Source organism: Salvelinus alpinus, chromosome 23 (genome assembly GCF_045679555.1).
Source record: "Salvelinus alpinus chromosome 23, SLU_Salpinus.1, whole genome shotgun sequence".
Lineage (NCBI taxonomy): Eukaryota > Metazoa > Chordata > Actinopteri > Salmoniformes > Salmonidae > Salvelinus > Salvelinus alpinus.
This window is the reverse complement of record NC_092108.1, coordinates 15460908-15475253: the sequence shown is the minus strand read 5'-3', so window position 1 is coordinate 15475253 and position 14346 is coordinate 15460908. Positions and strand designations below refer to the sequence as shown.

The 14346-nt window shown below is 49.4% G+C and overlaps 1 protein-coding gene across 1 annotated transcript in view; it reads left to right on the top strand.

Annotated features, from left to right (window-relative positions):
* Positions 1-14346, top strand: part of LOC139550325 (protein unc-13 homolog A-like) — a 112506-nt gene that overhangs the window by 53915 nt on the left and 44245 nt on the right. Inside the window, exon 11 of the mRNA XM_071361154.1 lies at positions 157-259. Within this exon, the coding sequence (XP_071217255.1) occupies positions 157-259 (103 nt within the window). The remainder of the gene's footprint in view (positions 1-156; positions 260-14346) is intronic.

Below are 14346 nucleotides of genomic sequence, written 5' to 3'. Positions count from 1 at the left end.
ATTACCTGTATAGTGCACTACCTTTGACCAGTATTACCTGTATAGTGCACTACCTTTGACCAGTATTACCTATATAGTGCACTACTTTTGACCAGGTAGAGGGCCATTTGGGACCCAGATATGGAGTTGTTCTCAGTCCTGTTCTTGTCCCTGTAGTGGTCCTGTAGATGAGGAGCCCAAGGAGCCGGTGGACCCGTCACTGCGGGCTAGAGAGAACTGGCTACGAATCATCAACAGGGTCCAACAGCAGCTTCGGGAGGTAAGATCTCCCACTCAAACCTTATTCCCCAGTTCCAAACTACTGTCCCAGTCCCATACAACTGTCCCAGTCCCATACTACTGTCCCAGTCCCATAATACTGTCCCAGTCCCATACAACTGTCCCAGTCCCATACTACTGTCCCAGTCCCATACAACTGTCCCAGTCCCATACAACTGTCCCAGTCCCATACAACTGTCCCAGTCCCATACAACTGTGTCAGTCCCATACAGCTGTCCCAGTCCCATACTGCTGTCCCAGTCCCATACAACTGTCCCAGTCCCATACAACTGTCCCAGTCCCATACTACTGTCCCAGTCCCATACAACTGTCCCAGTCCCATACAACTGTCCCAGTCCCAATCAACTGTCCCAGCCCCATACTACTGTCCCAGTCCCATACAACTGTCCCAGTCCCATACAACTGTCCCAGTCCCATACAACTGTGTCAGTCCCATACTACTGTCCCAGTACCAAACAACTGTCCCAGTCCCATACTACTGTCCCAGTCCCATACAACTGTCCCAGTCCCATACAACTGTCCCAGTCCCAATCCCATACAACTGTCCCAGTCCCATACAACTGTCCCAGTCCCATACTACTGTCCCAGTCCCATACAACTGTCCCAATCCCATACAACTGTCCCAGTACCAAACAACTGTCCCAGTCCCATACAACTGTCCCAGTCCCATACTACTGTCCCAGTCCCATACAACTGTCCCAATCCCATACAACTCTCCCAGTCCCAAACAACTGTCCCAGTCCCAAACAACTGTCCCAGTCCCATCCAACTGTCCCAGTCCCATACTACTGTCCCAGTCCCATACAACTGTCCCAGTCCCATACAACTGTCCCAGTCCCATCCTACCTTCCAAGTCCCATACTACTGTCGCAGTCCCATACAACTGTCCCAGTCCCATACAACTGTCCCAATCCCAGACTGCTGTCCCAGTCCCATACTACTGTCCCAGTCCCATACAACTGTCCCAGTCCCATACAACTGTCCCAGTCCAAAACCTAGGAAGAAACCTAGAGAGGAACCAGGCTATGAGGGGTGGCCAGTCCTCTTCTGGCTGTGCCGGGTGGAGATTATAACAGAACTATGCCAAGATGTTCAAAAATGTTCATAAGTGACAAGCATGGTCAAATAATAATCATGAATAATTTTCAGTTGGCTTTTCATAGCCGATCATCAAGAGTTGAAAAACAACAGGTCTGGGACAGGTGGCGGTTCCATAACCGCAGGCAGAACAGCTGAAACTGGAATAGCAGCAAGGCCAGGCGGACTGGGGACAGCAAGGAGTCACCACGGGCGGCAGTCCCGACGCATGGTCCTAGGGCCCAGGTCCTCCGAGAGAAAGAAAGAGAGAAGGAGAAAATTAGAGAGAGCCAAGATTTTCAAAATGTTCATAAATGACAAGCATGGTCAAATAATAATCAGGAATAAATCTCAGTTGGCTTTTCATAGCCGATCATTAAGAGTTGAAAACAGCAGGTCTGGGACAGGTAGGGGTTCCATAACCGCAGGCAGAACAGTTGAAACTGGAATAGCAGCAAGGCCAGGCGGACTGGGGACAGCAAGGAGTCACCACGGCCGGTAGTCCCGACGTATGGTCCTAGGGCTCAGGTCCTCCGAGAGAAAGAAAGAGAGAAGGAGAAAATTAGAGAGAGCCAAGATTTTCAAAATGTTCATAAATGACAAGCATGGTCAAATAATAATCAGGAATAAATCTCAGTTGGCTTTTCCAAGTCAAGTCCAAGTCCAAGTCCCATACAACTGTCCCAATCCCATACAACTGTCCCAGTCCCATACAACTGTCCCAGTCCCATACTACTGTCCCAGTCCCATACAACTGTCCCAATCCCATACAACTGTCCCAGTACCAAACAACTGTCCCAGTCCCATACAACTGTCCCAGTCCCATACTACTGTCCCAGTCCCATACAACTGTCCCAATCCCATACAACTCTCCCAGTCCCAAACAACTGTCCCAGTCCCAAACAACTGTCCCAGTCCCATCCAACTGTCCCAGTCCCATACTACTGTCCCAGTCCCATACAACTGTCCCAGTCCCATACAACTGTCCCAGTCCCATCCTACCTTCCAAGTCCCATACTACTGTCGCAGTCCCATACAACTGTCCCAGTCCCATACAACTGTCCCAATCCCAGACTGCTGTCCCAGTCCCATACTACTGTCCCAGTCCCATACAACTGTCCCAGTCCCATACAACTGTCCCAGTCCAAAACCTAGGAAGAAACCTAGAGAGGAACCAGGCTATGAGGGGTGGCCAGTCCTCTTCTGGCTGTGCCGGGTGGAGATTATAACAGAACTATGCCAAGATGTTCAAAAATGTTCATAAGTGACAAGCATGGTCAAATAATAATCATGAATAATTTTCAGTTGGCTTTTCATAGCCGATCATCAAGAGTTGAAAAACAACAGGTCTGGGACAGGTGGCGGTTCCATAACCGCAGGCAGAACAGCTGAAACTGGAATAGCAGCAAGGCCAGGCGGACTGGGGACAGCAAGGAGTCACCACGGGCGGCAGTCCCGACGCATGGTCCTAGGGCCCAGGTCCTCCGAGAGAAAGAAAGAGAGAAGGAGAAAATTAGAGAGAGCCAAGATTTTCAAAATGTTCATAAATGACAAGCATGGTCAAATAATAATCAGGAATAAATCTCAGTTGGCTTTTCATAGCCGATCATTAAGAGTTGAAAACAGCAGGTCTGGGACAGGTAGGGGTTCCATAACCGCAGGCAGAACAGTTGAAACTGGAATAGCAGCAAGGCCAGGCGGACTGGGGACAGCAAGGAGTCACCACGGCCGGTAGTCCCGACGTATGGTCCTAGGGCTCAGGTCCTCCGAGAGAAAGAAAGAGAGAAGGAGAAAATTAGAGAGAGCCAAGATTTTCAAAATGTTCATAAATGACAAGCATGGTCAAATAATAATCAGGAATAAATCTCAGTTGGCTTTTCCAAGTCAAGTCCAAGTCCAAGTCCCATACAACTGTCCCAGTCCCATACTACTGTCCCAGTCCCATACAACTGTCCCAGTCCCATACAACTGTCCCAGTCCCAATCCCATACAACTGTCCCAGTCACATACTACCGACCCAGTCCCATACAACTGTCCAAGTCCCATACAACTGTCCCAGTCCCATACAACTGTCCCAGTCCCATACTACTGTCCCAGTCCCATACAACTGTCCCAGTCCCATACAACTGTCCCAGTCCCAATCCCATACAACTGTCCCAGTCCCATACTACTGTCCCGGTCCCATACAACTGTCCCAGTCCCATACAACTGTCCCAGTCCCAATCCCATACAACTGTCCCAGTCCCATACAACTGTCCCAGTCCCAATCCCATACAACTGTCCCAGTCCCACACTACTGTCCCAGTCCCATACAACTGTCCCAGTCCCATACAACTGTCCCAGTCCCAATCCCATACAACTGTCCCAGTCCCAATCCCATACAACTGTCCCAGTCCCCTACAACTGTCCCAGTCCCCTACAACTGTCCCAGTCCCATACTACTGTCCCAGTCCCATACAACTGTCCCAGTCCCATACAACTTTCCCCAGTCCCAATCCCATACAACTGTCCCAGTCACATACAACTGTCCCAGTCCCCTACAACTGTGTCAGTCCCATACTACTGTCCCAGTCCCATACTACTGTCCCAGTCCCATACAACTGTCCCAATCCCATACAACTGTCCCAGTCCCAAACAACTGTCCCAGTCCCATACAACTGTCCCAGTCCCATACTACTGTCCCAGTCCCATACAACTGTCCCAATCCCATTCTACTGTCCCAGTCCAAGTCCCGAACAACTGTCCCAGTCCCATACAACTGTCCCAGTCCCATACTACTGTCCCAGTCCCATACAACTGTCCCAGTCCCATACAACTGTCCCAGTCCCAATCCCATACAACTGTCCCAGTCCCATACAACTGTCCCAGTCCCCTACAACTGTCCCAGTCCCCTACAACTGTCCCAGTCCCATACAACTGTCCCAGTTCAAATCCCATACAACTGTCGCAGTCCCATACAACTGTCCCAGTCCCATACAACTGTCCCAGTCCGATACTACTGTCCCAGTCCCATACAACTGTCCCAGTCCCAATCCCATACAACTGTCCCAGTCCCATCCTACTGTCCCAGTCCCATACTACTGACCCAGTCCCAATCCCATACAACTGTCCCAGTCCCATCCTACTGTCCCAGTCCCATACTATTGTCCCAGTCCCATACTACTGTTCCAGTTCCATACTACTGTCCCAGTCCCAGTCCCATACAACTGTCCCAGTCCCATACTACTGTCCCAGTCCCATACTTCTATCCCAGTCCCAGTCCCATACAACTGTCCCAGTCCCATACTACTGTCCCAGTCCCACTCCCATACTACTGTCCCAGTCCCAGTCCCATACTACTATCCCAGTCCCAGTCCCATACAACTGTCCCAGTCCCATACTACTGTCCCAGTCCCATACTACTGTCCCAGTCCCATACAACTGTCCCAGTCCCATACTACTGTCCCAGTCCCATACTACTGTCCCAGTCCCAGTCCCATACAACTGTCCCAGTCCCATACTACTGTCCCAGTCCCATACAACTGTCCCAGTCCCATACTGCTGTCCCAGTCCCATACTACTGTCCCAGTCCCATACAACTGTCCCAGTCCCATACAACTGTCCCAGTCCCATACAACTGTCCCAGTCCCATACAACTGTCCCAGTCCCATACTGCTGTCCCAGTCCCATACAACTGTCCCAGTCCCAACAACTGTCCCAGTCCCATACAACTGTCCCAGTCCCATACTGCTGTCCCAGTCCCATACAACTGGCCCAGTCCCATACAACTGTCCCAGTCCCATACAACTGACCAAGTCCCATACTACTGTCCCAGTCCCATATTACTGTCCCAGTCCCAGTCCCATACAACTGTCCCAGTCCCATACAACTGATCCAGTCCCATACTGCTGTCCCAGTCCCATATTACTGTCCCAGTCCCAGTCCCATACTACTGTCCCAGTCCCATACTACTGTCCCAGTCCCATACTACTGTCCCAGTCCCATACAACTGCCCCAGTCCCATACAACTGTCCCAGTCCCATACTACTGACCCAGTCCCATATTACTGTCCCAGTCCCAGTCCCATTCAACTTTCCCAGTCCCATACTACTGTCCCAGTCCCATACTACTGTCCCAGTCCCATATTACTGTCCCAGTCCCAGTCCCATACAACTGTCCCAGTCCCATACAACTGTCCCACTCCCATACTACTGTCCCAGTCCCAGTCCCATACTACTATCCCAGTCCCAGTCCCATACAACTGTCCCAGTCCCATACTACTGTCCCAGTCCCATACTACTGTCCAGTCCCATACAACTGTCCCAGTCCCATACAACTGTCCCAGTCCCATACAACTGTCCCAGTCCCATACAACTGTCCCAGTCCCATACAACTGTCCCAGTCCCATACAACTGTCCCAGTCCCATACAACTGTCCCAGTCCCATACTGCTGTCCCAGTCCCATACAACTGGCCCAGTCCCAAACAACTGTCCCAGTCCCATACTACTGTCCCGGTCCCATACAACTGTCCCAGTCCCATACAACTGTCCCAGTCCCAATCCCATACAACTGTCCCAGTCCCATACAACTGTCCCAGTCCCAATCCCATACAACTGTCCCAGTCCCACACTACTGTCCCAGTCCCATACAACTGTCCCAGTCCCATACAACTGTCCCAGTCCCAATCCCATACAACTGTCCCAGTCCCAATCCCATACAACTGTCCCAGTCCCCTACAACTGTCCCAGTCCCCTACAACTGTCCCAGTCCCCTACAACTGTCCCAGTCCCATACTACTGTCCCAGTCCCATACAACTGTCCCAGTCCCATACAACTTTCCCCAGTCCCAATCCCATACAACTGTCCCAGTCACATACAACTGTCCCAGTCCCCTACAACTGTGTCAGTCCCATACTACTGTCCCAGTCCCATACTACTGTCCCAGTCCCATACAACTGTCCCAATCCCATACAACTGTCCCAGTCCCAAACAACTGTCCCAGTCCCATACAACTGTCCCAGTCCCATACTACTGTCCCAGTCCCATACAACTGTCCCAATCCCATTCTACTGTCCCAGTCCAAGTCCCGAACAACTGTCCCAGTCCCATACAACTGTCCCAGTCCCATACTACTGTCCCAGTCCCATACAACTGTCCCAGTCCCATACAACTGTCCCAGTCCCAATCCCATACAACTGTCCCAGTCCCATACAACTGTCCCAGTCCCCTACAACTGTCCCAGTCCCCTACAACTGTCCCAGTCCCATACAACTGTCCCAGTTCAAATCCCATACAACTGTCGCAGTCCCATACAACTGTCCCAGTCCCATACAACTGTCCCAGTCCGATACTACTGTCCCAGTCCCATACAACTGTCCCAGTCCCAATCCCATACAACTGTCCCAGTCCCATCCTACTGTCCCAGTCCCATACTACTGACCCAGTCCCAATCCCATACAACTGTCCCAGTCCCATCCTACTGTCCCAGTCCCATACTATTGTCCCAGTCCCATACTACTGTTCCAGTTCCATACTACTGTCCCAGTCCCAGTCCCATACAACTGTCCCAGTCCCATACTACTGTCCCAGTCCCATACTTCTATCCCAGTCCCAGTCCCATACAACTGTCCCAGTCCCATACTACTGTCCCAGTCCCACTCCCATACTACTGTCCCAGTCCCAGTCCCATACTACTATCCCAGTCCCAGTCCCATACAACTGTCCCAGTCCCATACTACTGTCCCAGTCCCATACTACTGTCCCAGTCCCATACAACTGTCCCAGTCCCATACTACTGTCCCAGTCCCATACTACTGTCCCAGTCCCAGTCCCATACAACTGTCCCAGTCCCATACTACTGTCCCAGTCCCATACAACTGTCCCAGTCCCATACTGCTGTCCCAGTCCCATACTACTGTCCCAGTCCCATACAACTGTCCCAGTCCCATACAACTGTCCCAGTCCCATACAACTGTCCCAGTCCCATACAACTGTCCCAGTCCCATACTGCTGTCCCAGTCCCATACAACTGTCCCAGTCCCAACAACTGTCCCAGTCCCATACAACTGTCCCAGTCCCATACTGCTGTCCCAGTCCCATACAACTGGCCCAGTCCCATACAACTGTCCCAGTCCCATACAACTGACCAAGTCCCATACTACTGTCCCAGTCCCATATTACTGTCCCAGTCCCAGTCCCATACAACTGTCCCAGTCCCATACAACTGATCCAGTCCCATACTGCTGTCCCAGTCCCATATTACTGTCCCAGTCCCAGTCCCATACTACTGTCCCAGTCCCATACTACTGTCCCAGTCCCATACTACTGTCCCAGTCCCATACAACTGCCCCAGTCCCATACAACTGTCCCAGTCCCATACTACTGACCCAGTCCCATATTACTGTCCCAGTCCCAGTCCCATTCAACTTTCCCAGTCCCATACTACTGTCCCAGTCCCATACTACTGTCCCAGTCCCATATTACTGTCCCAGTCCCAGTCCCATACAACTGTCCCAGTCCCATACAACTGTCCCACTCCCATACTACTGTCCCAGTCCCAGTCCCATACTACTATCCCAGTCCCAGTCCCATACAACTGTCCCAGTCCCATACTACTGTCCCAGTCCCATACTACTGTCCAGTCCCATACAACTGTCCCAGTCCCATACAACTGTCCCAGTCCCATACAACTGTCCCAGTCCCATACAACTGTCCCAGTCCCATACAACTGTCCCAGTCCCATACAACTGTCCCAGTCCCATACAACTGCCCCAGTCCCATACTGCTGTCCCAGTCCCATACAACTGGCCCAGTCCCAAACAACTGTCCCAGTCCCATACAACTGTCCCAGTCCCATACAACTGTCCCAGTCCCATACTGCTGTCCCAGTCCCATACAACTGTCCCAGTCCCATACAACTGTCCCAGTCCCATACAACTGTCCCAGTCCCATACTGCTGTCCCAGTCCCATACAACTGGCCCAGTCCCATACAACTGTCCCAGTCCCATTCAGTTTTCCCAGTCCCATACTACTGTCCCAGTCCCATATTACTGTCCCAGTCCCAGTCCCATACAACTGTCCCAGTCCCATACAACTGTCCCAGTCCTATACAACTGTCCCAGTCCCATACTACTCTCCCAGTCCCATACTACTGTCACAGTCCCATATTACTGTCCCAGGCCCAGTCCCATACAACTGTCCCAGTCCCATACAACTGTCCCAGTCCCTTACTACTGTCCCAGTCCCATACAACTGTCCCAGTCCCATACAACTGTCCCAGTCCCATACAACTGTCCCAGTCCCATACTACTGTCCCAGTCCCATACAACTGTCCTAGTCCCATACAACTGTCCCAGTCCCATACAACTGTCCCAGTCCCATACAACTGTCCCAGTCCCATATGACTGTCCCAGTCCCAGTCCCATACAACTGTCCCAGTCCCATACCGCATCCTCTTGCCCTATACCCCAGCCCTGTACCCCATCCTCTTGCCCTATCCCCAGCCCTGTACCCCATCCTCTTACCCTATTCCCAGCCCTGTACCCCATCCTCTTGCCCTATTCCCAGCCCTGTACCCCATCCTCTTGCCCTATCCCCAGCCCTGTACCCCTTCCTCTTGCCCTATCCCCAGCCCTGTACCCCATCCTCTTGCCCTATACACCAGCCCTGTACCCCATCCTCTTGCCCTATACCCCAGCCCTGTACCCCATCCTCTTGCCCTATACCCCAGCCCTCTACCCCATCCTCTTGCCCTATACCCCAGCCCTGTACCCCATCCTCTTGCCCTATACCCCAGCCCTCTACCCCATCCTCTTGCCCTATACCCCAGCCCTACCCCCATCTTATAGTCATCCCCGACCCCATGTAGCATACCTAACCAGCCTTGTTTCCAGATCCAGCCTGCACCCCAGTCCCATCCGTAGTGCTTTATCCAGATGAAGGGAGGAAGAGAGGGACAGTAGTAGACACATTCTAAAAGTCTCTGAAGTACTTTTTGCAGAGCTTTGAAAAATGAATGTGATATGCATTATTTACTGCCAAAGCCGGGTGAATGGGTTCCCGATGTGCATTTAGATACAGCAGTGCAGCCCTAATGTGTCTTACACAGTATACAATTAATATTTGAAATGATCTGAAGATACATTTTATATAGATGGTGGTGCACATTTGCCCTTGGTATGGAAAATAACTCACTCAACTCTGTCTTTCAGTCATACCGAACTGCTAAAATAATTGATTTGAACGTTTACTTTGGCTTGATTGATTTGTTTATTAGTTTGCTCACATTTATTCACATATCATTTTGCTAATCATTATTTTTGAATAGAATGAATAATCACTTTCTTTGATGTTTATGTTGGTGTTTGTCACTGTGTTTATTTTTTGGTATTTTGTTGATTTCCCTTATCACCCCTTTTTGTTTTTTTGTCCCACTACTTTGTTTTCTTTCCAGTTTCATGTCATTGTCATAGCGATACTCACATGCACTCTGGTCGGCCATGATTGGAGCAGATTGACAGGTGGGTACACAGTGATTGGTTGTTCAAGATAATGGATGACCTGTTGGCCAATGATGTTTCAGTAATGTCCTGCAGTGCTCACATTCATTTTCGCTTTAATTTGACCTTTTCCATTTCACTTCTCAACAACTACGTTGCATAATCTTATACAATATTTCCTTGTTAGAATTTCATGGATCCTCTGCACATTCATTATTATGATTCTAGAACTGTAACCATCTCTCAGCAAAGCTGGTAGAACTTAACTACAGTCAGGTGACATTAGCAAGAAACTTTTCCATCAATGTCTTTGTAATGTTGCCTGCAGAATCAATCCATAACATACTTGTTTATACCTCTTCATGTTTTGACGCAGTATGCAGTTTGACTTGATTTTGCTTTCAGTAGTTCTTCGTGGGTTTATGATCATTCTGCCTGTGCAGATTCAAGCTGGCCTTAGATAAAACCAAACAAACAGAGTCATGATGTGGGAGGCAGAATCCCAAGGTTAAATGAGTAATAACTCTCTCTCTCTCTCTCTCTGTCTCTGTCTCACTCTCTGTCTCTGTCTCACTCTCTCTCTGTCTCTGTGTGTCTCTCTTTCTCTCTGTCTCTGTCTCTCTCTCTCTCTCTCTCTCTCTCTCTGTCTCTGTGTCTCTCTCTCTCTCTCTCTGTGTCTCTGTCTCTCTCTCTCTCTCTCTCTGTTTGCCTCTCTCTGTGTCTCTCTCTCTGTCTCTCTGTGTCTCTCTCTGTATCTCTCTCTGTGTCTCTCTCTGTGTCTCTCTCTGTCTCTCTCTCTGTGTCTCTCTCTGTCTCCCTCTGTCTCTGTCTCTCTGTCTCTGTCTCTCTCTGTCTCCCTCTCTCTCTCTCCCTCTCTCTCTCTCTCTCTCTCTCTCTCTCTCTCTCTCTCTCTCTCTCTCTCTCTCTCTCTCTCTCTCTCTCTCTCTCTCTCTCTCTCTCTCTCTCTCTCTCTCTCTCTCTCTCTCTCTCTCTCTCTCTCTCTCTCTCTCTCTCTCTCTCTCATATCCATAAGGCTAAAGCAGGCTAAATTAAATAGCCTAAATTATACAGAAACAAATACAATCATTCAAAATAGGCTACTTCACCAGAAAGCATGTTTTGACCAAAGAGGATCATTAGCTTCTTGTTTTAAATAGCATTGCTTACAATTGCGCGCGGCAAATACCAAATAGATGATTGTTGAGCATATAGCAATATTACAAAATACAATCGCGAGAAAACATGGTTTGGAAAGCAAATGGCTATTGCTGTAAAGAGACGGCAAAGAAAAGACTCTAATCTGTATTTTTAGTTGCAAAAATTCTTAACTTAATTAAGCAAACAGTATAGCCTATCTTATTGGCACCAAAGAGAGAACATCGGCCATATCCCCGGTGAGGGTGCATATTCACTCTTTATCATTGTTGGGTCAGAGCCACTTGAACGTTTTTGTTGGTTGACAAGGTGTCTCCCCTTCTCGTAGGCCGATGGATCAGACAACATGGGTGTTATGATCTGTTTGTCAGTGTCAGCAGAGTAGGCTTCCCTGTAATGTTTGCTGTATATAACATGATGATGCTAATGTTCCAGTCATAGAAAGTGTAGTAGAAATGCATAAAATGTGTTTATAAAAGGCCAAATCTTTCCTGTGCAAAGAAAGGAGAAGTGTATCTGATATAATCTACTCTACACCACTGCACGCTCAGCCATGCATGGAACCCTCTTTTTTGCGAACAGTGATTAAGTTATATTATTAGCCTAATTATGACTATCCAATCTACTTATCACATTAGGATTAGTAGGCTATCTTTCATAAGTCTGTAAATGCCATGATGCATGCTTCCCCAAACTCACATGCTGCCTATGCTGCAAAGATGTGTTCAGTTAAAGCTACTGTTTGGGAATGGTACATCTACTTTGGGACTTTTGAATTAATTATATACATGTATAGCCATTGATCCTTGAAGAATGTGTTTTTCTTCGAATCATAGACTGTAGCTTTAATATGACCTTATAGGTCTGTGGCAGAGCTGCTCAGTTCCAGGGCTTATAGGTCTGTGGCAGAGCTGCTCAGTTCCAGGGCTTATAGGTCTGTGGCAGAGCTGCTCAGTTCCAGGGCTTATAGGTCTGTGGCAGAGCTGCTCAGTTCCAGGGCTTATAGGTCTGTGGCAGAGCTGCTCAGTTCCAGGGCTTATAGGTCTGTGGCAGAGCTGCTCAGTTCCAGGGCTTATAGGTCTGTGGCAGAGCTGCTCAGTTCCAGGGCTTATAGGTCTGTGGCAGAGCTGCTCAGTTCCAGGGCTTATAGGTCTGTGGCAGAGCTGCTCAGTTCCAGGGCTTGAGGGACAAAGAAAGGCTGGTTTTCTTTTCCTCTTTGGTCAATTCATGTCATTGGCCTGAGAGTTCACTCACCGGGTGTCCCAATTCTGAGCGGTTTCTTCAGTAGAAGGTCCTCCTCAAGGTCTCTGTAGAAGTGATTTCACAGTCTAATTTAGCTCTATGACTTAGAGAAGGAATGAGAGGGAGTGAAGAGGATAAAGAGAGAGATAAAAATAGAGGTAGAGAGGGGTCTGTGCAGTTTTAAGAGCATTCTCTGAGGTCTGAGGTAGTCATCAGTGGTGGAAATGGTCTTGATATCCCTGTTAGAGGGCTCGGGGCATCCTCCCCCACAAGGAAGAAAAAATCAAATTCTCCAGCTAAATGCTGCGCTCTAGTGCCCTCCTGACATGCTCTTCAGGCCGGCCCGCTCATTAGGCAGGACTAAGCGGCAGTTTATGGCAGCGGATTGACGAGGGCGGCATTTTCTAAGCTAAACTGACCAAGACGCACCTCCAACAACACATAAAACCTCACATAATTCTGGCCAAAAACAATGAACATTTCTCTCAACCAGTGGCATATGGGCTTTTTAAGTGATGCCGCCCTGTGATAAGCAGTGCCCACTTTGTCAAAGTCAGGGACCCAAAAATATTTCACTTGTCCATTCCCAGCACGCCTCTCCAGTGTGCTGTTGGAGAGACGCATCACTGCAGCTTCCACCAACGTTCAGTCAAAAGAATTATCAACATAAATCATGTAGCAGATAGAGAATATAGTAGAAAGAGTATGTGCCCTTTTATTTAGCTTACAGGATGGAGATCAAATGTATGACAATGTAATGAGACGGAACCTTTTTACATCATGCAGGTTTCTCTGATCAAATAGCCTAACCTAAATGGTGTCCAAACAAATACAAAATGTACTAATAAACAATATATCCTTAAAACAGGACAAGTCAAAGAAAAATTGACAATCAGGCTACTCAAAACTGCTGTCCAGGAGTTTCAGCGCGTGGGCAAAATTGTCATGATCAGTGGTTTCAAGTTTGGTTTCCATAGCGAAAAATAAAATACTTCTGCATTTCCTGCCGTGTAAACACATTGCCAATAGGCTCAGGATAACTCCTGATGAGGTTGGGTAGCTGATATTCAGAGCTTAAATAGACAAAGTGATTATTCACAGAAATCAGGACTAATAAAGCCAATACAACGGCCTGTTTAACAAACAGTGTGCCTACCACATGGATGGGCCTACCACATGGATGGGTCTACCACATGGATGGGCCTACCACATGGATGGGCCTACCACATGGATGGGTCTACCACATGGATGGGCCTACCACATGGATGGGCCTACCACATGGATGGGCCTACCACATGGATGGGCCTACCACATGGATGGGCCTACCACATGGATGGGCCTACCACATGGATGGGCCTACCACATGGATGGGCCTACCACATGGATGGGCCTACCACATGGATGGGTCTACCACATGGATGGGCCTACCACATGGATGGGCCTACCACATGGATGGGCCTACCTCATGGATGGGCCTACCACATGGATGGGTCTACCACATGGATGGGCCTACCACATGGATGGGCCTACCACATGGATGGGTCTACCACATGGATGGGCCTACCACATGGATGGGCCTACCACATGGATGGGCCTACCACATGGATGGGCCTACCACATGGATGGGCCTACCACATGGATGGGTCTACCACATAGATGGGTCTACCACATGGATGGGTCTACCACATGGATGGGCCTACCACATGGATGGGCCTACCACATGGATGGGTCTACCACATGGATGGGCCTACCACATGGATGGGCCTACCACATGGATGGGTCTACCACATGGATGGGCCTACCACATGGATGGGCCTACCACATGGATGGGCCTACCACATGGATGGGCCTACCACATGGATGGGCCTACCACATGGATGGGCCTACCACATGGATGGGTCTACCACATGGATGGGCCTACCACATGGATGGGCCTACCACATGGATGGGTCTACCACATGGATGGGCCTACCACATGGATGGGTCTACCACATGGATGGGCCTACCACATGGATGGGTCTACCACATGGATGGGCCTACCACATGGATGGGTCTACCACATGGATGGGCCTACCACATGGATGGGTCTACCACATGGATGGGCCTACCACATG